We start from the raw sequence: 23,702 nt of genomic DNA on the forward strand, positions 1-23,702 counted from the left end.
GGGGAGTTCATATAAACAGACCATATAACATGTGGCCTTTGTGACTGGCTTCCTTCACTTCGCAGTGTTTTCAAGGTTCATCCAGGGTGTCACGTGAATCAGCCCTTCATTCCTTTTTGACAGATGAGTAAATTCCACTGTATGGATGGATACATCACATTTTGTTTATTCATTTATCAGCTGATGGATACTCACTGCATTTTAAAATAACCTAGAAAAGCACATTTCTTGGCATCTCCTAGGCAAGTACAGGAGCTCAAATCAATGAACACAAGGGCCGTGAAGCCCAGGTGTGGGCATGTAATCCCAAGTACCCCGGGGCTGCGTACAAACCTGGGTACTTTCTGTTTTTGAAATCTTGGGAGTAAAAGTCAAAGCTAAGACCATGACTGAAATCTTTAGGGAGTAGAGCAAAAGAACATAATTATACATTAGTGTTTTCACGTTTTACATCTGGCTGTAGCCAAACCTTATTTTATAAATGCTGTGATTAGGAAAGGCTTTGTTTGGTTGCTTTAGTTAAAAGCCTTGGCGTTTGTATTTTGGAAGTATTAGTGAGTAACAGGTATGTGTGACTCTCAGTTATCCACAGATGCAAAACTTAGAGTAGATGTCAAGTGACTGCTTACTCAGAGCACAGGCACAAGGTCTTAGAGGAACAGTCCACTCAGCATGTCCCAGTCAGAGAAAACAGAACCTTCTAAATGAGGAGGGATGTCCCGGAGCCCGACCTCCCTGTTTGGGGGACCAGGGAAAGCCTGACTTATCGTCCACTGAAATGCAAGAAGGACTTACTGGAAAATTGCAGCTCAAAGCCCTTGCTGGTGTTCTCGGCGTCAGTGATGAAATCAAGCCACAGACTGCTGGATGTGCTGTTCAAAGTCACCCCCATCATCTCTGAATGGCTGAACACCCCCAGCAAACGGGCAGAGTTGTTGTTGCCGTCATAGACCTGGATGTACGAGAGGACCCCAAACCTGATGTCAGCATGGCCTTATTTTGAACAACAGTTTCTCATCCCATAGCCTGCATTCCCAGACTTCAGCACCAAGCCCAACTTTGGAGGGGTTGTGAGCATCAGACGTAGGGAAGATGGCACAGGGAGCTAGCAACGGAGCGAGTCATCAGCCCCTCTCGTCTCACCTCAGTGCCGTTCTGTGCTCAGCCCATGTCAGTGTGAATCCAGCCTCTAGAAACTGGTTGCTGTTCTAACCTTTCCAGTGGAGCTCTGCTCTGCCCCCCAACCCCCAGATGGCACCAGCTTCCTCTTCAGGAACATGGGGAGGCCAGGATGGGGCCGCCTAAAGGCCCAAGCCATCTGTTCCTGCAGACAGGCACACTGAAAGCATTCGACATCTCTACACTGCTAAACAGTCCTGTCCTTCCAGACAAGACAACTGTCCTTCTGCCCAGCTCCACCCCACTGTGGCAGTGGCCTGTCTTGACTACCCTTCTAGACATGGCCCCTGGGATCTGGCAGCACAGAGTTAAAATGACCCACATGTCATGGTGCCTTTCCTTTCCCCAAGCTCAGCCTCTGCCCCTTCCCTCCTAAATTGAGGGCTCCAGCAAGGGCCTGCTGGGCTTGCCAGGGGTGGAAGCGTGCAGGCATCTGGCTTCCCTGACGCCCATCTGTCCCCTGAACTTCTGAGCACTAGCAAATACAACAATCATCAGAATAATGAACTGGCTCCCCAGGTTCTGAGGTTGCTGCTCCTTTCCAGATAATTGTACAAATAACAACAGAAGTTGTGATTGAGTGGAGGACCCCCCCTAGTGCTCTGGTAAATATCAAAGATGGGATCTATGGGTGGGTGATGAATATTCGTGCATGGCGCAGGATGTGGTGCCAGCTGCCAGCAAATTGGAACAATATTTCCGTTCTACTATTTATGAAGCAAAGCTTTCTAAAAGAAGCCATCCTTCAAGCTAACAGTGCTGTATATTACAGAGATTTGTTCAGGCCCCTGGGAGCCTCAAGTCTGTTTCCTGATTCCATGTACAATACCACTGATAGATGGAGAGAATTCTAGAGTTCTGACAGAGAGATGACACCAGTTCAAAGAGTTTAGCCCACTGGGACATCCAAGTTGCTAAATAAAAATATTTGTACCCATGAACACATATTGGAATTAATTGATCGAGGGATTAATCATCAACACTTGCTGATATCAAAATAGGAGAAACGTAAGAGAAACAACCAGCTATCATGAACACCACTACTCATGTAGTCATTTTGCTAAAAAAAGAAAAAAAAAGTCAATCCTGAATCGTATCAAGTCACTGGATCCAATTTTAACTTATAGGAAATACAGAGGACAGAGCAATATATGAAATTATACTCTGGAAATATGTTCGGCAAAACCCAGAATATGAAAAATTCCACTGGGCAAGTTACTTGACTTCCTCAACAAACAAATTACAAGGGATGGAGGAAAAAAAAAGATGGAGGCAGAAACCTATTGTTTAAAAACCATATGAGACAACCAATCCAATGTATGGGCCTTATTTGGATCCTGATTCAAATAAACTATAAGTTAAAAAAAATATGAGGACATTTATGAGATAATTGGAAACTTGAACATTCATTGGATATACGATGATGTTAAGAGATTGCTGTTAATTAATAAAAGTATAATGGGAACAGGATTATTTCCTTAATTTCCAAGCATAATTCATTCTAACTCATTAAGGACAAAAATGTTCATAATGTGTCATTATGATAAAATATTCATTGCAGAAAATATAAAACAGAAGAGCACAAAGAAGATAAAAACAACTTTCAGCACTCACAACATTTTGGTGACTATCTCCCCAGACTTTGTTCTTTCTTTCTTTCTTTCTTTCTTTCTTTCTTTCTTTCTTTCTTTCTTTCTTTTCCTTCTTCTTGTTCTTCTTCTTCTTTTCTTTCTTTCTTTCTTTCTTTCTTTCTTTCTTTCTTTCTTTCTTTCTTTTCCTCTTTCTTTTTATAAAAACAAGATCCAACTATAGATACTATATGGTAACCTGCTCTTTCACTTAATATAATGTTCATTTTTTTTGAAGCATTAAATATTTTTCCCCAAAGGCATTTATACAACTGCAGGAATTTTCATCATAAAATTAAACCAACCCACACTATACCTATTCACACATCATTGTCCAAAATGTGGGCCCAGGCAGATAAGAGGCATTCAATGAAAGTACGATAATTAAATAAACCAACGTTTTCTTCTAGTATTTTGTCCTTAAGTCCACCTAGAATTTATTTAGGCATATGATAGGAGATAAGAGTCTACTTTTTTCTCCTTGGTTGATTAGGCATTTAACCAAACACTGTAAATATTCCATCCACCACCAGTTTTAAATCCACCTTTATCACATAAATAGTTATACACATTTGGTTTTGTCTGTCAGGTTTCTATTCTACTCTATTTCTATTGTGCTACCTACTTGTCTTTTCCTGTGCATGACCCACACCATTTTAGTTACCATAGCTTTATCATATACTTAAATATTTAGCAGGGCAAGTCCTTTCTCATTTGTCTTCTTTTAACTTAAAAAAATTATTTTCCCATGTTTATTCTTCTAGGTAAACTCAAGATGAACTTTCTTAAATTAAAAAAAAACAACACACCTCCTGTTCCCCACCCCCCCAAAAAAAGGTGACACCCCAAAACAACTTGTGTAATTCTGACTGATTAGCATCATAGGTTATGGGTTAGTAAGAGAAAAAGTCCATCTACATGATTTTGAATCTTCTTACTCATATACATGGCATCTGGCTCCATTTAATCAAGTTGTTTTGTATGCCTTTCAGTAAAACTCTGTATTTATTTTTGGGCATCCTTATATTTTTTATTGCAGTTGGGAATTGGGCCTTTGTGTACATTTATTTTCTCACAGAATATTGCTTGTCTATAAGAATGCTCTGATGGTCCAGTTCATCATTATATACAGGGGATGGACTGGTCTCCGACAAATCCGAGAGAATCCATACACGTCCATTACACCTAACCTTCTTTCTTGTTTCTATCGGGTGTTTTTATTTTCTTCATCTTTGTTGCAGTATAATTGACAAATAGAAATTGTATATAATTAAGGTGTACAACTTGATACTTTAATGCACATGTACTGTTACATCTGACATGACAGTTCAGTGAGATGGCTGGCTTAAGGACAGCTTTGTCCACACAGTTACAAACAATGCAAACATTCCCAGGATGCTGCTACATGTCTGCTTGTACATGTGCTCGAGTTTCTCTAGGGCAGATGCCTGGAATGGAGAAGCTGGTTGCTGGGAAGGCACATCCTCAATTTTGTTAGATATTTCCAGATTGCTCTCCAAAGAGTAATACAAATTTAATCTCACTGACACTGTATGACAGCTTTCATTGCTTTTTCTCTTTGCCAACACTTGGTATTTTCATGCATTCTAATTTTTCCCAATTTGATGGGTGTGAAATGGTTATCTTGTTTTAATTTGTATGCCTTTGATGATCACCAAGGCTGAGCAGCTTTTCATGTGTTTATCCGTAACTCTACTTTCCTCTCATGTGAATTGCTTGTTCATATCCTTTGTTTATCCATGAATATGAAACCTCCCTGCATTTCGATTATATGTCCTTCAAAATATAATTTCATAGTTTTCTCAGTAAAGACTATGCACATTTTTAAGACTTATTCCTAGGTGTTTTATAGTTTTTGCTTCTACTATGAATGAGATCTTTTTTTCTTTTCTGATTATGTTTAGTTGGCTGTAGACACATCAGCCACTTTCCTGAATTGTCTTCTTGGTTCTGATAGTCAATCGTCAATTCTTCTGTATTTTCTAAATAGAAGAGACAATTTTATATATTCCTTTCTAATTTTTATAGTTTCTCTGTTCCTTCTCTGATCTGATTGTGATGGCTTGGATCTGCAGCACAATGTCGAATGCTACTGGAGACAGCACAACTCTGGTCTTGCTCCTGACTTCACTGGAAATCCTCAGGAAGTTCTGTCACTAAGAATAATGTTTGCTATAAGTGTTGGCAGGAACTTTTTTTTTCTATCAGATTAATAAAGTTCCCTTCACAGTTTTGAGATATTTTAAAATCATGAATGAGCACTGAATTTCATCATGTGCTCTTTTGGGATGTACTGGGAGGATTACGTATTTTTGGCTTCTGATCTGTTTATAGGATATGAGGTTGAACCACGTGAAGTTGCTGATATGGGACAAATTTTGACCCACAAAAATGTCAATTTCATAGGGTTTGCTTCCTATGTAACACTGTGAGCTTTTCTAATACTGACACACCCTCACATTCCTGGAATCAATCCCGCTGGTCACTTCTGCTTTCATGCACAGCTAGATTGAATATGACATTGTATGTAGGGTGTTTAGATCTATGATCATACGTGACCAGTCTAGTAGTTTGTTCTTCTATGGCTCTTCTTCAGTCTGCTATCAATATTTCTACTTGCCTCATTTAAATAAAATGAGTGAGGAGATAGATGCCAATTTTTCTCTTTTCTGAGTCAGTTTGATTATTGGATTATTAATTATTCCTTGAACTTTTGTTAGTTTACCTGTAAAATAGTCTATGCCTGGGGCCCTTGAGACAGGATATGGGGGGGATGTCCAAATTTTTAAGTAAGTATTGGTTTATTCAGATTTTTATCTTTTCTTGATATTAGTATTTTTTAATCTATCAAAATGTCCATTTTACCTAAAGCATTCAGATTTCCTAGCTTATAGTTATTCCTAAATATTTTCTGATTGTTTCATAATCTCTACTTCATTTCTAACTATGTTCCTTTTTCCGTTCCTAAAATTATATATCGGTGGCTTCTTTATTCCTTGATCAGCCCTGCAAGGTTTGTGTTTTTTATTAGCTATTTTTCAAGGAACCAGTTGGTTTTATTGACAATCGCTATTGCTTTTTGGTTCTATTTTTTCAGTCATTTTTGACTTTACCTTTAAAAAAGCCTCCTTCTCCCACTTCCTTTGGATTTATTGTTATATAATTCACGCTACCCGACTCCTTATTTATTTTTAACCTAGGTGATGCATCAGAGACTAACAGAGGTATATTGAAATCTTCCACCATGACTGAACTTTATTAAATTTTTTTTTTTTACATTTCTAGCAGCTTTTATTTATTCATGCTATGTTATTTGGCACATAAAGTTTGACTGTGGATTGACTGAACATTTTATTAACATAAAAGAATCCTCTTTTTAATTTCCTTATGAGGTGTGAGAGAAGTTCTCAAAGTCATCTTGTAATAAACTGATTTCATTTTTCTGTGCTTTACTCTCTTCCACTCAGTGCCTCCATCCCATTTTTTAATTGGGTGATCGTGTTTCTCATCTTTATTTAATCTTTCCTCATCTCAGATTGCTCTGTTTTCATTAATGCCTATTTTTGTGTCATAAATATAAGATTCTCCCAAATCCTGTTAAGAATACAAAGTAGGAGCTGCTTTTAAAGTCTTTCTTCTTTGTCGCTTACAAGAGGGGCGATCAGCTCTAACTCTTCAGAAAGGTCTCCTTCTGATCTATGGACTATTTACACACATTCAGTTAATTTTCTTGTTAGCACACCATTACAGAGGGAGCATAAGAGGGGAATGGAAATGCCCAGTGGTCTCTCGAGGGGAGCGCAGGAATTACATGAGAAGAGGCCCCAGAAGGAGCTTTCCCTGCTCCTGGTGAAGTGTGTGTGTGTGTGTGTGTGTGTGTGTGTGTGTGTGTGTGTGTGAGTGTGGCACCTCTTTCCTAATAAGCCTGACCACTCTTGTTAGGCACCAACCATGGCATTGCCTTACTTCATCTGGCTTGCCAACAAAAGCTACATGAAGCCCAGAATGTCCCGCCGAGAAGGAATGGTGGCTCTGCGTGGTCTCTCAGACCTAGTACACTTCCAGAGGGGCCAGTGGTGTGGACATCTGGTCCCTGCCAACAGTGCCATGGCTTGTCCTTGGCTCCAGGCTCTGCTGCTCTGAGCTAGGTGGCCGGAGATGTGTTTTTCCTTCTGGTTTCTAGCACTTCGTCCACAGTCAGGATTTCACTTCACTTACATGAATCATAGTTTGTATAGGCCCCTTTTCCATCTGGACTCTTTTTTGGATATTCCATTTGGCAAAAATTCCTTTAAGTGATATGTAAATGGTACCCTTGCCTAATTTCTGGTCGTGAGGCCACAGTCCTCTGCTTTTATATCCTTTCAGTCACTTTAATGGGGACCAGCAGAGGATGCAGTTATGTATATCCACGTGCTTCATTTGCCCTCTTGAGCTGGAAGTCGTCTTTCCATTCTATTGCAATTTAAAGGCCTTTCCTGTCTTGCTGATGTCAGGTCAAAATTTTGGTGGGGGCCAAAATAAAAGGAATCAGTTCTAGGAGACAAGCTCAAGTGTGAATAGGGGTGTGGTTTAAGGAATTTTCAGTTATTAAATGGATCAGGGGTCACAAATGCAAGCAAAGAGCCATTTCATGCGTCAGAAATATAAGACTATGTAGAAAGTTTGGAGAGTTGGTCAGGTGCATGGAATATTGTATCTTGGGCAATAAATAAGGTGTGGAGGTGACAAGTCTCCTTGGTCAGGAGCTCAGGTGTGCACTGGGGTGTCTTTGGAGGGACAAGAGAGACCTCAGGATTAGGAATCCACCAGTGTTCTTGTAGGTGGGTGAATTCTAGTGGGTGAGGGCGAGGGCGAGATCTCCTTAGAGCCGACTACTGCTCTGGGCAGCTCCTGCACACGTTCTTGTGAAGGCAGAGCACAGTGACGCGCTGGCCCAGCAGTGCCTGGCAGCTGACGTGGCTGCAGGGCTGTTCTGAATCCTATTTGGGGAGCCATAACCCGGGGTTTCTCTTAGTTCTGAAACAGTTCTGCACCTGTTCATGTCGCAGGTTCTCCACCCTGAGGAGAAGACTTAGAACAGGAAGGGGTTCCAGGAAACCACCCCATCTCCCTGGTGCCTTGCCCTCCCTTCCCCAGGCCCTGTTCTATAGAAGTCCTGGGGTCCTGGGGTCCCGTGAGTGGCCTTTCAGCCAGGTCAAGGCACAGCCTTCTGAGGAGGACACTGCAGGGGTCTGGACACAGGAGGAAGGGGGTCTTCTTTGACAAGAAGCCTGAGCCCACCATTAGACGGCTGGGTGGTAGGGCCAGCTGGGCAGGGAAGCCTGGGAACATCCCCTGGAGATATAGGAATTCATCCCCTTCCCTCCACAACCCTGCGGGTCTACCTGGGGTCCTGCCTCCTACACAAGTCCTCCCTGACCCCTGACATGGGTTTTATGGCTCGAGTCTTTCCCTTCTTACCCTGAATGCCTCAGAAAGTCTCTCTTCTGTCTTTTGAGCTGCTCACCTAATCCCGAGACAGACTTGGACAGGGCAGTTGGGTGTGCACACCTGTTGACTATGTGTTAGGTGCGTCTCTGAATCTGGACCACCATGCGGAAGAGGTTCAGGCACGAGCTGTGCTCCATGGGACCTCTGGCAGCCAAGGAGCCCCTCCCGGTCCTATCAGGCCAGACACACAGAACTGCTGCTATATACTCTCTTCAAAACCTGAAACTTAGAAGTTATGTCTCCAAAATTCCTTCTTCTGCAGGGTTGACGACAGTCTTCATGCAAGAAGGGCTCTGCATTTCATCAAAGCCATCTGCAGCACTGGAGAGAGGAAGTCGCTCTGGCCTGGCTGGCCCCGGTTATACCCTCTGAGGTTCTGGTGTGGACGATGAACACATGGATGGAGAGAGGCGAGGTCTGGGGGCTGCCTGAAGACATGGCGCTTGGAAATTATGAAGTCTTGTCTATTGCTTGCTTAAAAGGAGATTCACTGTTTTTCTGTCTGGGGAGCTCGGAGGTTGCAAAGTAGAGCTGAAGAAGCCAGTAATTGGGCCCGAATCCCCACTCGGCCACTTCCCATTTCTCTTCTATTTCAGGTATATCCGGTCCCAACCAGTCATCTCATGGGCTCAAGGATAATCAGGTAAGAGTGAGAAACACCTTCCAAAGGCACACACACACACACACCCCCAGAGAACACATGCCCCAGAGAGTGAGTCAAGAATAGCATCTCTGCATAAAAAGCACAGTACACTCATCATATCTAGAGAAAATCCTAAGGGATGGGTATTATTTAATGCTTTCTCTTTGGGTTTTTCAGAAGAGTGACCTCTGATTGTTTCTAATGTCAAGACTTCTCGGGCTGCAGGGAATAAAACTGTATTAGGATAAGCTAAAAAGTTTCTTGGCATAGGATAAAAATGGACACGCTCTGTGAGATTTTCCTTATAATCCATTTCAGTGAGGAAGCTCTTTAATAAATTCTCCGGAGTCCACTCTTTGATTACACACATACTCACACACCATATATTACTGGAGATACACATGAATCACATACATGCAAGGACATGCAAATCATAGGTGTGCTCAGTGTTATAATGATCCCCTTTCTATAATCAAGTCCCATCACCTCTTTGCCTGACATGTGACTTGAATCCACTTGCTTTAACCCCGCTGCCACACATGGACCATCACCATGGCACAACAAGCTACTAGTCTACTGAAACACATACCCAAAATGTCCCCAGGTGCGCACACACATAAGAGACACAGAGACACGTATGCACACACACAGGTCCCTCAAACCAAGCCAGCACCTAGACTCAGATACACACACGTGGAAATGTACATATAAAAGGATCCAGTTCCATGAACACGTGTCTACACAAACGCACATGCATATTTTACGAGCTCTTCACTATTCAGCTTGATGGTCAGAGTTCAAGAAGGAAAACCTGATCTACTGGCCCCTCCAGCTGAATGTATGATTACTTATCACACGGTCAGCCTGCTCTCTACCACACACGTATTTGAGACTAGCCAGTTCCGAAGCACACTTGAAAGCCCAATTCTTAGACCCTCACAGACTCTTCTCTTTTGGGTTCCCACCTTCCTCCAGATGAGTGAGGACAATATCCTGGAACTCAGGAGGGAAGATGAAAGTTTGGGTCATTCCTACAGAAGTAAATGAGTAGGTGCTGAGGGCACTGTTGCCTACTGTCACTGACATGCTCTATGAGATCTATTGGTTTTACCTTGAGGACATCTCCTTCTGACAGTTCAAACGTCCTGGCTTTAAGCTGAATGCCTTTCCCCGGCTGGGTCTGGATGGAGTAGATGCATTCGTGGTTGTTATTGTAGTTCACAGGAAAGTTGGGGGACAGCAATGTGCCCTGAGTGCCCGTGACTGAATTCCCACACTCAGCTGGAAAGAGAATCACAATAATCACCGATTAACCCCTATCAGCTACATCCAAAAAACAACTCACAGTGCTGGAGGACCTTACAAGGATGACACATTGTTTGCTCCTCTGCCTGCTAAATGCTTGGTTATCTGTCCATTTGTTTGCCTGTCTGTTGGACTGCTTATCAAAGTTTTTTTTTTTTTTAACATATCTTCCCACCTGTAGTTTTGCCCTGTTTCTTTATCTCTCTTGTTCTGTGTGTCTGTCTCTCTTCTGCAGGAATAGAAATGAACCCACCAGGCATCCTGTACTTTCTTAGTGGCATGAAGCAGCCCTTCCCCACACCTGTTCATTTAGTATCATAGCAACAGAATGACTGAGGAGGATGTCAGGGGTGGATGGGGGTGGTCAAGTGAGGAGAGACGAATCCTTTCAGTATCAGAGGCTAGAAACTCACAGGGGTCAATGTTGAATAATTATCGCTAGCATCTTCCAAACTTCAGTCATTAGTCACAACAACCAATCCCACAAGGTAGGCATAATTATCATCCTTATTTTAAAAGTAAAGAATCTGGTACTTAGCAGTTCAGATCAAGTCTGTCCATTTACCAAGAGGAGGTAGATGAGAATTCAACCCTCCTGGTCTTAGAATTTAAGGCCACTGAGGCTTTGGGGAAACTTTTAGCACAGACCCACTGAAACCCTGTTTCTTTCAACAGCTAATGAATTCACAGCCTCCTCTTGACATCTTTTTCTCCTCCTCCAGAATTAGTTCTTCTTTCCCCATTGTTCCTGTACTTTTATTTATAGCAGTCATCACATTTTATTTCACCCATTTGTTAACATTTCTGTCTCTTCCACGGTTGATCCTTTAGGGCTGCGTGCTAGTTCTCTCTCCCCAGCCCCCTCTAAGTGCCTGGGTGGGGCGGACCTGAGCAGGTGAGAGGGGAGGGAGCTCAGTGGCAGGGCATGGCTGCAGAGCCCCACAGCTGTCCCTCTAGGGTCTTTAATAGTTGTAAAGCCCCTCCCTGTGCTCCCCGGTATCAGAGCATCTGTCACATTGCACCCCAACTGCTTGTTACTTGCCTGCAATCCCCACCCAAAATGTGAGTTGCTTGAGGGCTAGGGTCATGCTTAATGAATCTAAACTTCCAAGGCTAAGCCCAGATTGTCTGTAAAATAAATATTTGCGAAATGAGTGAATGAATGAATATGGAGGACACAGACCTCAGAAGATGCACAGTCCTAAAAATAATTAGGTTCCAGAAGGATGAAAATACAAGTCCAGATGGCAGGCACATTACTTGTCTGGACATATGGGGAATTGGGAGCACATCTTGAATCTCTGAGGTTGATGGTAGCAAGTCTGCTTTCTCCAAACCAACCCTCGGTGTCCCTATTCTGGGCACAGTCATTGGTGGAAGGGCCCTGAGGTCAATAAATGGGGCACACAGTTAGCACTAATAGTCCTAAGCCTGAAGTGTACTGAGCCAAGACAGTGTAGATAGAGCTTGTGATATGAACATTCAGAGTTGAGCCTCTTGTGGTCTTAGTTATACCCTTGTGTGTTCTCTTGTCCCCAAGGCTGCTCCTTAGACCTTCGAAGACAGTGTCCGTGTCCCAGGACAAGTCCTTGCTTTTTCAATAGGCCCGTTCCCTGAGCTCTGTCCAGTTCAGGATGGCTTCACTCTCCTAGTTTACATAAGCCATTCCTACACACTGAATGTTCGTGGCCTCAGGCCAAATCCATACACTGAAGCCCTAATCTTCAGTGTGATGGTATTCCAAGGTGGGCCCTTGGCAGGTAATTGGGGTTAGTGACCCCACAAGCTGAGGAACTGACCAGAGCCCTCTCTGCCTTGTAAGGACAGCAAGAAGGCTGCCATCTTCAGGCTAGGAGAGGAACTTAACTAGACACTGAATCCCCGGGCATGCTGATCTTGGACTGCTTGGCTCCAGAGCCATGAGAAATAAATATCCGGTGTTAAAGCCACCCACGGTATTTTCCTATAGCGGCCTGCACTGACAAAGGTGGTCATCATTTGTCTTACAGCCTGTCTGCAAAGTGTCCAAATGTGCATAATGAATATGCTGAACTGGGGCATACGACTAAAGTGGTAACTGTGGACAGGAGCCCGGTGGGCATTTTCTGGGGGCCCGGAGACGAGGGCGGGGATTTGGGGAGGGGGTGCTGAGGGCTGTGCACATGTATTACCCAGTCATGTCACGTGGGCAGCACCCTGAAGCAGCTCTGCATTATTTCTGGAGTCACACACTATCCCTCCACCTAGGGAGAGGCATGGGGAGCGGTAGGATGAGTGTGGACTTTGGAGTCAGACAGCTGAGTTATATCACCACTCGGAACCTTGGTCTCTTCATCTGCCTTTATCTGGGCAATAATAGCATCCATATAAGACTGCAGAGAAGAAATGTATGAGATTTTACGATAAGACAAGTGAGCGTGTGGGAAGTGGTCAGCATATAGTAGGCTCTCAACAAGTGTTCTCTCTCCTCTCTTTCCCCATCTATCTCAGGTGAATCTATGCGGCTTACCTGATTCCATCTGGAGCCCTAAATGCCTGTGCTCTGGGGCTGGCGGAAAGCCCGAGGGACTTCTTAGGAAGTATGCATTAGCTGCCCATTGTTCACAGCACCCTCACTTGTCCTGATGGCTCTTGCCCTCTGCCTTGTTCCTAAATTTGCCTTAAGCCAAATGAAGCATGGCTTTGGCATGTTATTGGACACCTTCCCTGGCCTTGGCTTCCTGCATGATAGCTCTGTGGTCACCACTGCCCCAGTATCCTCTCCCCCACAGCCTGACACCTTGATGAGGAGAGACACAGAGCTGGTAGCTTCAGATGGGGCCAGTCCTTGGCCGATCCCCAGGGCCTGACTCCCTGCCAGGGCCTTTGTCTCAGGCACCAGGGAAGGTACAGGAAGGTAGAGGGACATGACACTTGCTTCTGGGAGAGTTTCCAAAGTAACAGGGGAGCTGAGCAGATGCACTGAAAGCTGAACACAAGCATCAATGGAAACAAATAAATGTTCCAGAGAAACAAACAGTCGTATGCACAGGAAAGTCCTGCCACTGACTGGGGTGTCTGTGACTTCTGTTGGCCTCATCAGAAGAGGTCTCGTTAAGGGCAGGGGCTGTGTCTTATCCATCAGTCTGGGGCTCTGGAGGCACAGGGTTCACTCTTCTCCATCACACTGGGGCTCCCAAGGACAGGGCCATGTCTCCTGCTGCAGACCGAGGCCCTTGGAGTCAGGGCTGTCTCTTTCTTTCTTTCTTTTTTTTTTTTTTTAAGATTTTATTTCGACAGAGATAGAGACAGCCAGCAAGAGAGGGAACACAAGCAGGGGGAGTGGGAGAGGAAGAAGCAGGCTCATAGCAGAGGAGCCTGATGTGGGGCTCGATCCCGTAACGCCGGGATCACGCCCTGAGCTGAAGGCAGACGCTTAACCGCTCTGCCACCCAGGCGCCCCAAGGGCTGTCTCTTTCACATCGAGTCCAGGGGCCCCTGAGGTCAGGGGCTATGTCACCCCAACACACCATGAATTAGAGCCCAGGGCTGTTTATCTCCTTCACAGCTGGGAATGTTTCCTGGTAACTCGGTGTGGGCTAAGTCATCCAATTTACACCCACAGTGCCTGTGGCAACTGGGAGCGTCCCCAGGGTGGGCATTCCCATGAAACCTCTAGCCCGAGGCTCTGTTGCAGGGCTGGTGGTAATTAGAGGTGATTATAATTGCTGTGCATTATTAATAACACACAAAACAGAAGACAAATGTAATAATGAAAATGTTGTGAGGTGTCATGAACACACAGTAATTGGAATAATAAGTTAAAGAATGAGTTTATGTAATGAGATCAATGAGGCAAGAGCTTAAGTAGTGTGTGCATCTGTGGTCCTGGATAATCCCATTCAAGAAAAATTTCCCCCAGAACTACTCAGCTGAGGATGTTTTCCTAGAGAAGGAAAGAGCTGCTGGCGGCCAGACAGACACTGAACCTACATGAGGGAACATGTAGGTCAGAATGTGTGTCTGGGTCAGGGTGGGTGGAGGCTCTGGGGGATGGTTACGGGAGAAAGGACAAACTTTAGGATGGTTTAACTGGTCAAAATGGAATTCTGCACATATTTGTCTTAATGCGTGCCCTCTGAGACTGTAAAAGTTATTGGTTATTGATAAATAACAATAAAAAGCTTACTGGCAAAATGGTGACCATTATATGGCAGCCCACGGGTTTATGGAGATTATGTCATCTAATCTGGAATGAAGCCTGTGAGTTACACAGTCTCATCTCTGGGGCTGAGGGGGTTTGGTGGCCTGCCCGAGATTCTAACAGCTGGTAAGTGGCTGAGCAGAGACCCGACCTTGACCCTGTGTGACTGCGCAGCCCCAGCCGGGTCCATCTCGCCAGCCTGTTTACAACTGTCCTCCACCGAGCTGCGGGCTCCACGGAGATGCCTCCAGCTGGGCTGACCTCACGGCCGCTGTTTCAGTCAGCGCAGCGCTGCTTCTAGCTCTCTGGCATATTGGGGTTTTATGCAAGATTTCACTGTAAGTGTGAGTACCATGCTAACAGCAAGCACTAACCAGTCTGTGTTCCATCGGCCCTGTGCTGAGTCCTGAGTGAGCAGAGCCATCAACCTTATAAATGAGGGCTGGCCCGCAACTGTCCCCACTCCCTGGGATGTCACTCTAACTCCCCCCACCCGTGGGGCCCGGGCCTCTGAACAGTCTTCATCAGAGCCTGGCAAGGAGGTTAGGCCTCCCACCCAAGGTCTCACTGCGGGCAAGTGTGTGCTAAGGCAGTCCCCAAACCCAGGCCTCTTGGCCCATGTGTGTTTCACTACCTCACAGCAACTGACTAACGTTTGGCCCACCCCATTAATGAAGCAAAATGAAAGCACGTGACCACCTACCAACACACCTTGGCAGAGGCGAACTCCACAGGCGCCGTCTGCCCCCCAGGCACGTGATGCGGGCCGTGCCCTCCAGACGGTACCCGGGGAAGCAGGAGAAGGTCAAGGTGTCGCCTACGCCGAACTGTAAGCCCTTCCGGATGCTGTAGGCTGGGACCTCAGGCTCCTCACAGGGCTCCAAGTCATATTCTGGAAAAGCAGCAGGAGAGCTAGGGTCAGAATATGGAAACATACAAACACCAGGGAGAAAAGGACCAGAGATAAAGACAGACAGAGGTCAGAATACACACACACTGACCCACAGAAGGTAAAGAGAAAGGAAGAACGATCCTAAGAAGAACAGAGGCAGAGAGACATACAGCGAGGTGAGTCACATCACGCTTCGGGCAGTGGGGACGCCCCGCCGCTGCAAGCAGAGAGAGGACATGGCATTTCTGGAAGCATGCTTCCTGGGAGCATTTATGAGGTTCCTTGACCTTTCCCTCTTCTGTCCCTTCATCCGCAGATTAACCCCAAGCCTCGGGGCTCCAAGTCTCTCCTGCCTCTCTCTCCCTAGGCATTGACCCAGATAAATTCAATCAGCTTGGTTCTGGAGGGTCAGCATGTGTGACCCGGCTGAGGGCAACTGCCATTGGAAGAAAGAATCTGAATGCTTCAGTCAAAGCTATGTCTCGGCAATGCTGGTGCTTGAGGCAGATGGCAAGCATGACGGGGTGGCATTTATCAGCCTGGGATCTGCCCCATACCTCTAGAGATGGCACAGAAGTGACAATTTCCATGGTCCCCAAGGGTATCTGCCTTCTGGGACACTAGGGCTCTATGTGGTAAAGAGAAGGAGGGTCCCTCAGATGGGATGAGGCACAGGGGCTGGATATGTCCCACAGGCCAGAACCACCCAGGCACATGGCTGGTGGCTTCTGCTGGAGGGACAGTGTGGGGCTGAGCTGGGCCACATCCCACTTCCTAGAGGCCAGCTATCTCCTGCCCATCCTGGGGGAATCCGTGGGACAAGAAGGGAGACTCTGGGAAGCAATGGGATAAGAGTGGTGGGGGTACTTAGGACCAGAGCAGTGAAGGGTCTGTTTTTCTTCCTGAATGACAAATTAAAGAGCTTTCTTCTCAGGATTCCTAAACACTGAGATAAATATCTATTACTACTAAATTAGCATTGGTGAGGAAGTCCCCAAATGAGACTCAAATACTCCAATATATTAATTTCAAATCCTCCTCTTACTCTTTTTTTTTTTTTTTAATTGCTGAGGTCATGAAACAGTGGAAGTGAAATCAGCAGAAGAATCAGGAATCACTAGGGCAGGAGGGGACATCTTAATCCAACCAGTTGGGTAGGTGATTTTCAGAGTGGATCTTAAACACCTTCAGGGAAGACGATTCCCCCCAAACCTGCTTCCTAGACCATTATGGGGAGGTTCTCCTTGTGTCTAAACCAACTATCTTTTGCTGCAGTGGTGAGGTCATTCTCCCAGAGACTGGAAAGTGGATCAATTTCCATCTGCTGGGAAGACCAGAGGCTGGCAGCAGAGGGAGAGGCAGAATGTTCTGCCATCTTTTCCCCCCAGGGGACACCGACATGCTTTACCTGCGAAGGTGATGTTGAATCCTTCGTAGGACATGGAAAAATCGGAAATGAAGCGGACCTGGGCGGTGAAGTTGCCATAGAGTCCGGCACTGATGGGGGCCGGCAACCGCGAGCCAGTCAGCTGTCTCAAGGGCTGTGAGAAGCTGCCGTTCTCGGTGATGAGGAGGTAGTCGTGGCCGCTCTCCAGGTGGAAGGTGTGGAATGTAAAGAACACACCTGCCAAGAGACCGGAAGGTTCCAGGTGACAAACTGAGATGGTGGCAGCAGCCCTGTGCGAGATGGAATCTGCATGAACATTTCCAACTTGTGGATGTCTATCAGCGGGTAGGGGTGCGAGCGTGCACTGATAAGACACATGCGGGTAAACCGGAATGAATGTGCTTGAATGATCTGGAACATGCCATTTGTCCACAGGTCAGGGAGAAGGACACCGCTTTATGGTTGTCAAATCTGAAAGATTTATGGCTAGGTCCAAAAGAATGCTGTGTAGGCTTTCATTCATTCATGGATTCACTCATTCATTTCTCAACAAGCATTTGTATATTTGACGCGTGCTTCCTCCGGACTAGGTCCAGGGCCAGGGAGGAGCCAGGGGGTATACAGGACATTCAACAAATAGCTACAGTTCAGAGTGACAAATGCTCTATTGAACGTAGTTCAGAATGTGCCAGGGGCAGAACGGCAAGCACTAAACAAAAGCAGTAATATTCACTAACATTTCCGCACTAAGTATCTGTGTGTCACTACGTCATGTGTTTAGTTTTAGTTGCCCTGTAGTTGGCCCCTATCGACTGGAAGAGAAGATCTGAAAACTCATTTAATCCCACCCATAACTCCATGACATGGGTACAACAATCTTCATCTCCATTTTGCATCTGAGGAAACTGAGGCACAAAGAGATAAAGTCACTTGTCCAGGGTCACCCAGCTAGCAGGTGGCAGAGCTGGGATCTGGGTGCAGTCTGACTGCAGGGTTGCATAATAAACTGCTCCACAACACTGCTTCTCACGCTGAGGAGAGAGAACAAGGCAGGAGGTGTGGCCAGGCAGTGGGACGGGTCAGGCGGTGAGAAAGATGGGGTGGCAGGATCTTCACACCCAAAGCAGCTTTTGGACTCATCCAGATGGCAGTCTGTGTTTGGGCATATGTGTAAATGCACGGCCATCCACACGTCAGCATGCCCACGGGAATATATGCCGGGGACGTGCTAAGGGCAGGTGCTTGGCTAGACTAGGGGGCTGGATCCACTTGCTATTCAAAGTCCATGGACCAGCAGCATGGGCATCGCCGGCGAGCTTGTTAGAAATGCAGAATCCCAGCCTCTGTCACAGACCTTCCGAATCAGAATCTGCATGCTAACAAGATCCCCAAGAGATCTGGAGGCACATAAAGTTTGAGGAATACAGATTCTCTAGATAATTGCTGAGAAGTTTTTGGTAAATGATGGTTGGATCCAAACTCTCAATGCTAAAATATTTTAGATGTTTCCATAGTCTTGCTTCTCGATGGATAGAAGCTGGTGATCCCAGAGTATTTGGGATTCTATGGGTGGGGGTAGGGGAAACAGAACCCCATAGAGGTGGTGGAACCAGGCATGCAGCTTGTAAATGCCCTGTGTCCAGGCAACTGAGATGCATCTCTTGATCTACTTCCTCAAAGGAACAGATCCCAAGCACCTACTAAGTGCTAGGCCTGGGCTAAGCAGTGAGAAAGATCTCCCAGTTTAGCGGAGGAGACAGACACATCCATAGTGAGAGAGTGAGGGCACAAAAGAAGAGTGACAACCGTGCTTGGAGGGTTTGGAAGACTTCACAGCGTCACAGTCTTTGATAAGAGGGCTGTGAGTATTTTGGGGATACACAGGTACGTGTGCCCACATGTATCCTATCCTCCCAACAGATAAACACAGGTGCACACAAGAAACCATTCTCAGGCTACAGAGCTTGGGAAAAGGATCAGTGGAGTATACGTCCTTTCGCTCCTGGCTAGAACTTGGGTTGGGTGGAGAGTGGATCAGACACAGGATGGGGAATTGAAGCTGATGAAACACTAAGCCCCACACTCCATTCTTTAGCACGTGAACACAGCCCCTCCATAGGAGTAAACATTTGGCTGGCATTCTAAGGATGAGTAAACAACTGAGATGAAGCCCCTGGGTTTCCGAGCTGTGCTGATTGCTTGGGGCTCTTCTGGCCATTGTGAGAAAATGAAGACATTGTCACAGAGATAGAGATGCTCCATGCTGGAGTTTGAATCCAGATTTGCTGTGACAGACGCACACACAAGCCAATACTTCGCTGCAGTGACCATGCCGAATCCTATGAAGGATGTGGATACCGCGCCAAGCAGAATTCAGAGCCGAGGAAAAGGCCTGGGCTTTGGTAGGGAGGGGACACAGACTCGGGTCAACAGCCCATCTACCAGCTGAAGGGTCTGGGGTGAAGTTGCTCAGTGTGTCCTGAGTTCTAGTTTCTTCCACTGTAACATGGGAATGATAGCATCTTCTCATAGGTAACATTTAGTTCTTGGAGCGAGGAACAATTGGGGTAGCAGATGCAAGCCCGCAGCATGGAGTCTGGCACACAGTAGGCATTCTTTTGGCTCAGCTTGTCTTAACTCCCAGGAAGACTTAGGGCTTGAAAAAATGTCAGTTCTGGGGTCTCAGCAAGGGCACATTCTTTGGACTCCTGAATTGGCCATTCCCTTTGGCTGGCAAGTTGAGTAATTCTGAATTTTACAGAGTTCTGAGATTCCCCAGCTGTTCCTCTGCCTGCTGGGGATCAATCAGAGTCAGCAGCCTAATGGATCTGTTCACCTGAGCTACTCTTACAGGCATTGCCCTCTGGAGAAGGGTCTGGGTTCAGTTTAATTCAATTCATATAAATATTTCTTGAGTTCCTTATGTGTCAGGCATAGAGCCAGAACCTGGGGAAGCTGCAAGAAACAAGGCAGACATGTCTCTCAAAGAGCTTAGAGTCTGTGTAGGGGGAGCAGGAAGGCCAGGATCATGTGGGAGCCCACAGAGGGGAACCCAACTCACACCCAGGGCTGGGGAGAAGGGGTCAGGAAGGCTCATTAGAGGAGGTGAGTTCAGAAGCTGGCCACACAAGAGGGAGTGTGGAGACGGTGCAGGGGGAGACAGTGTTCCAGAGAGAAGAACAGCATCCCAATGCACAAAGCTCTAGAGAACAATGAAAGCCTGGGAAGTTCTGGGAACTGAGAGAGCTTCAACGCAGCTAGGACTTAGTGTTTACAGGGCTCAGAAGGAGGCTGAGAAAGGTGAGCACGGGCTAAAGGCTCATGCCAGCTATTTTACAATTTCGAGCTCTACGCTAAAGGTCTGGTGAAGCCTTTAAATGGTTCTAGGGAATTAAGGAGGACACATATTGCATGGTGCACTGGGTGTTATACTCAAGTAATGAATCATGGAACTTTACATCGAAAACTAGGATGTACTGTATGGTGACTAACATAATATAATTTTTAAAAAATGGTTCTAGGGAAGAAGTGACCTGGTCATACATCAGTGACCCCATGTTGATTCTCTGCCTTGAACACCTTTCGTCCTGGCTAATTCTTGTTCATCCTTGAAGACTGGCCTAAATTTCAACTTCAGGACACCTACCTAACCAAGCCCTAGACAGGTCTCCAGATGCTTGCCGCCTCTACCTCTTCTTGGCCATGGTACGTTAGATGGTCTATCTCTACCACTAGTCTAGAAACTTCCTGAAGGCAGGCAACGCTAGAGTGGCTTGTGTCACTGGGTTTTCCTAGCACCCGGGGTAAGTGCAAGTATAAAATTAGCATTTGGTAAATATTTAATTGCATTGTTCTAGGCAAAGACACACATAGAAAGGCACAGAGAAATATACTCTCCTATGATTATAGATGGCAGACAGAAAGAAAATCATGACTACTGGGGGTCGTTCCTCTAAGGATCATGAGGGGCTGCCTTTCTCGCCCTCGTGATGCCACAGAGGAGTTTCTGGCTCCTGCAATGGCCAACTCTGGCCCAGACTTGGTGGAAACAGCTCTGCAGGATGAACAAGGTTGCTGCCCTGATCCCTCCTCTCCTCAGAAACGACACTGTGCAGAGAAGGGGACAACTGGGCCTCACCCTGACTGCCTGGAGAGTCCTATCTTCCCAAGAAGCTCCATGCCATTTTATCCCAGTTAGTTCAGGCCTCTTAAAGGCAAGAGTGAAAGCACTTAAGCACATGGGGGGAGACTTCAAGTGACTTTTCTTTCAAATTTTCTTTTTTTACACAAATAGTATCGTTTACATGTAATATATATTTATTGCTCAAAACTAGAAAAAAGTGAGAAGATAAAAATAAGACATCTTGGGGTATATCTTTTCAGACAGTTTTCTATGTACATATCCTTGTTTATTTTTTATAAACTGAGTATGTTCTTTTGGTAAACATCTCTTTTGACTTCACAACATATTGCAACTACCCCTGTAGGTCTTTATTTTTTATTTTTTTAAATATTTTATTTATTTATTTGAGAGAGACAGAGGGAGAAAGAGAGAGAGCGAGGGACAGGGGCAGAGGGAGGGAAAGAATCTTAAGCAGACTCCATGCTTTGCCGGGAGCCCAATATGGAGCTCGAGTCCATGACCCTGAGCTCATGACCTGAGCCGAAATCAAGACTTGGTTGCTTAACTGATGAAGCCACCCAGGCACCCTTACCCCTGTAGGTCTTTAAATATTCTCTCACATTGCGCCTTTCAGTAGCTGCACAGTGCTGCATTATACACAGGTATCATGTGCTTATTCAACATTTCCTTATTGATAGATATTTGAGTAGCTAACTCATCTTCTAATTAATAAAGTGTTTAGGAAGCATCCTTACAGCTGAATCTTGATGTATAGTTGTACTTATTTTTTTTCAGATAAATTCCCAGGAGTGGAACTGCTGGGTCCAAAGGCACGTACATTTTGAAGGCTTTTGATTCACATCACAGAACCATCATCCAGAGAGTTTCAACCACGTCATACAATGTCAGCGTGGAAGAAGAGTATTTGTGTCTTCACACTGTCTCCCACACTGTTATGATTTTGTCTGATGACTTGAAAAAAATGGTATTTCATTACTGGCTGAATTTGCATTTCTTTAATTATGAGTGGGGTCAATGTCCTTTCATTTCTATTTCCTCTATTATGAAGTGTTTATAGCTTTGCTCATTTTACAGGCCTAGAGACCAGGTATATTTTTCTTAAAGATTTTTAAGAGCTTTTCATGCATCAGGTTGGTAATCTTTAGTTGCTTATATATGTTGAAAAGACTTCTGTCCACTTACTATCTGAAATTTTTATGGCTTTTTTAAACATAAATCCATTCAAAGTTTTATTTAATCAAATCTTACAGTTTTTGCCTCTATGAATTCTGCTTTTAGTATTACTGTTTATAGTACATCCCCAACTGAGGTTAGATTTTCCTGTTCTTCTAGTACTGGAATTTATGTGCTTAAATATATGAGGTCTGTTTGGTTCTTTTCTTTTTTCTCCCAAGTGTTTAAGTCTACTGTTTAAAAACCATTTATTAAATAATCCATCCTCTCTTCAATGGATTGGAAATGACACTTTAATTATATACTACAAACTGTCTCTCTCTCTCTCACACACATACACGAGTGTGCATGTGTGTGCACGCATACACTCTCTCTCTGTCTCTCATCACACACACACACAGAGGACTCCACTTCTGGACCTTTGTACGCCTGCACTGGTTTGTGTGTCCACTCCAATACTCATACCACATTGTTAAAATTATTTTAGCCAATAATATTTTACTATCTAGAAGAGTTACTCTTTCTTTTAAAATTTTTTCTTGGCTTTTCTACATGTTAATTCTCCTGGATCACGGGTTCTTATCAAGGGCATGCATCAGATTTACTAGTGAAGTGTTCTAAAATCAAAGATGCCTGTTTTCCACCTCCAACGTGGAGAATCAAAAACCTCTACAGTTCAGTCTGAGCATTAATGCATTTGCTACAGCCCGGAGGGGTTAAGAACCATGACCCCGGATGAACTTCAGAATAAGCTTCTGAGGATAGAAGCCATAATGTGCTTGGTTTCTGTTTATTCCCAGTCCCAGAGTCTGCTCGTGGGTGGTATTATTCAATTAATATTTGTTGAATCAAAGACTATATTATTTCCTGTTTATTTCTAACCAGCACCTTACTTTGAACTTGGATTTCCGAAGATTATTCTTGTTAGGGAAGTTGAGGTAACAGTCCAGCCTGGTGAGGAATATGAAAACATGGCCTCTGAGGAACAACTGAGCTACGTAAGAAGAGGTTCATGGGACCAGTGTCTGAAGGGTGAACGAGGAGAGGGGGCAGATGAATCCTATGTTCCTCCAGGACACAGAACAAGGAAAAAACTTTCAGGAACATCTAACAGCCTATTAGGAGGGGTCAGATCTATCAAAAAATGACAACAGGTGCCCATTTGCTGAATGGGTTGGCCACCTTCCCACTGCTGGGGGTGTTTAGGCAGAAGGTGTGGTGCCATCTTGTAGGGAGCAATTAGAGAAGATTCCTGCATTATGTAGGGTTTGACAGCTGGTAATCTCTATGATCTCTTCCAGCTTGAAGATTTTATATTAAAAATATTTACGGAATGTATTCTGTGATTCAAAGAGATGGGAAGCTTCTGGGAGTTTTGCTATTGACAAGAAAATTTCAGACCAAGCCCTGAGGTCACTACATAGGGAGATCCCCACTGAGTCCACCTTGACCTGAGGAACATGGGGCCCTGACCATGTCATATCCCAATACTTGTTCCAGGCCTAACCACTCACCCTTGCCATGGGATGTTTCAATAATCCAGGTGCAGTTCAAGTTGTTGGGGTAGAAGTCAGGAAACCCTGGTGACAAGATGGTCCCACTGGAGCCTTGAATGAAGCCACCACAAAGTGCTATGGGAGTAAAGACAGTGGTG

At 45.1% G+C, this 23,702-nt stretch overlaps 1 protein-coding gene across 1 annotated transcript in view; it reads right to left on the reverse strand.

The window, feature by feature from the left end:
- The window catches only part of CSMD2 (CUB and Sushi multiple domains 2), a 590,718-nt gene that overhangs the window by 175,130 nt on the left and 391,886 nt on the right, over positions 1 to 23,702 (reverse strand). Inside the window, exons 20-24 of the mRNA XM_034645185.1 lie at positions 23,563 to 23,679; positions 16,753 to 16,968; positions 15,156 to 15,344; positions 10,076 to 10,245; positions 796 to 952 (exon numbers count right to left, since the gene is read on the reverse strand). Coding sequence (XP_034501076.1) covers positions 796 to 952; positions 10,076 to 10,245; positions 15,156 to 15,344; positions 16,753 to 16,968; positions 23,563 to 23,679 — 849 coding nt within the window. The remainder of the gene's footprint in view (positions 1 to 795; positions 953 to 10,075; positions 10,246 to 15,155; positions 15,345 to 16,752; positions 16,969 to 23,562; positions 23,680 to 23,702) is intronic.

The sequence above is a fragment of the Ailuropoda melanoleuca genome, chromosome 2 (genome assembly GCF_002007445.2).
Source record: "Ailuropoda melanoleuca isolate Jingjing chromosome 2, ASM200744v2, whole genome shotgun sequence".
NCBI classification, from domain to species: domain Eukaryota; kingdom Metazoa; phylum Chordata; class Mammalia; order Carnivora; family Ursidae; genus Ailuropoda; species Ailuropoda melanoleuca.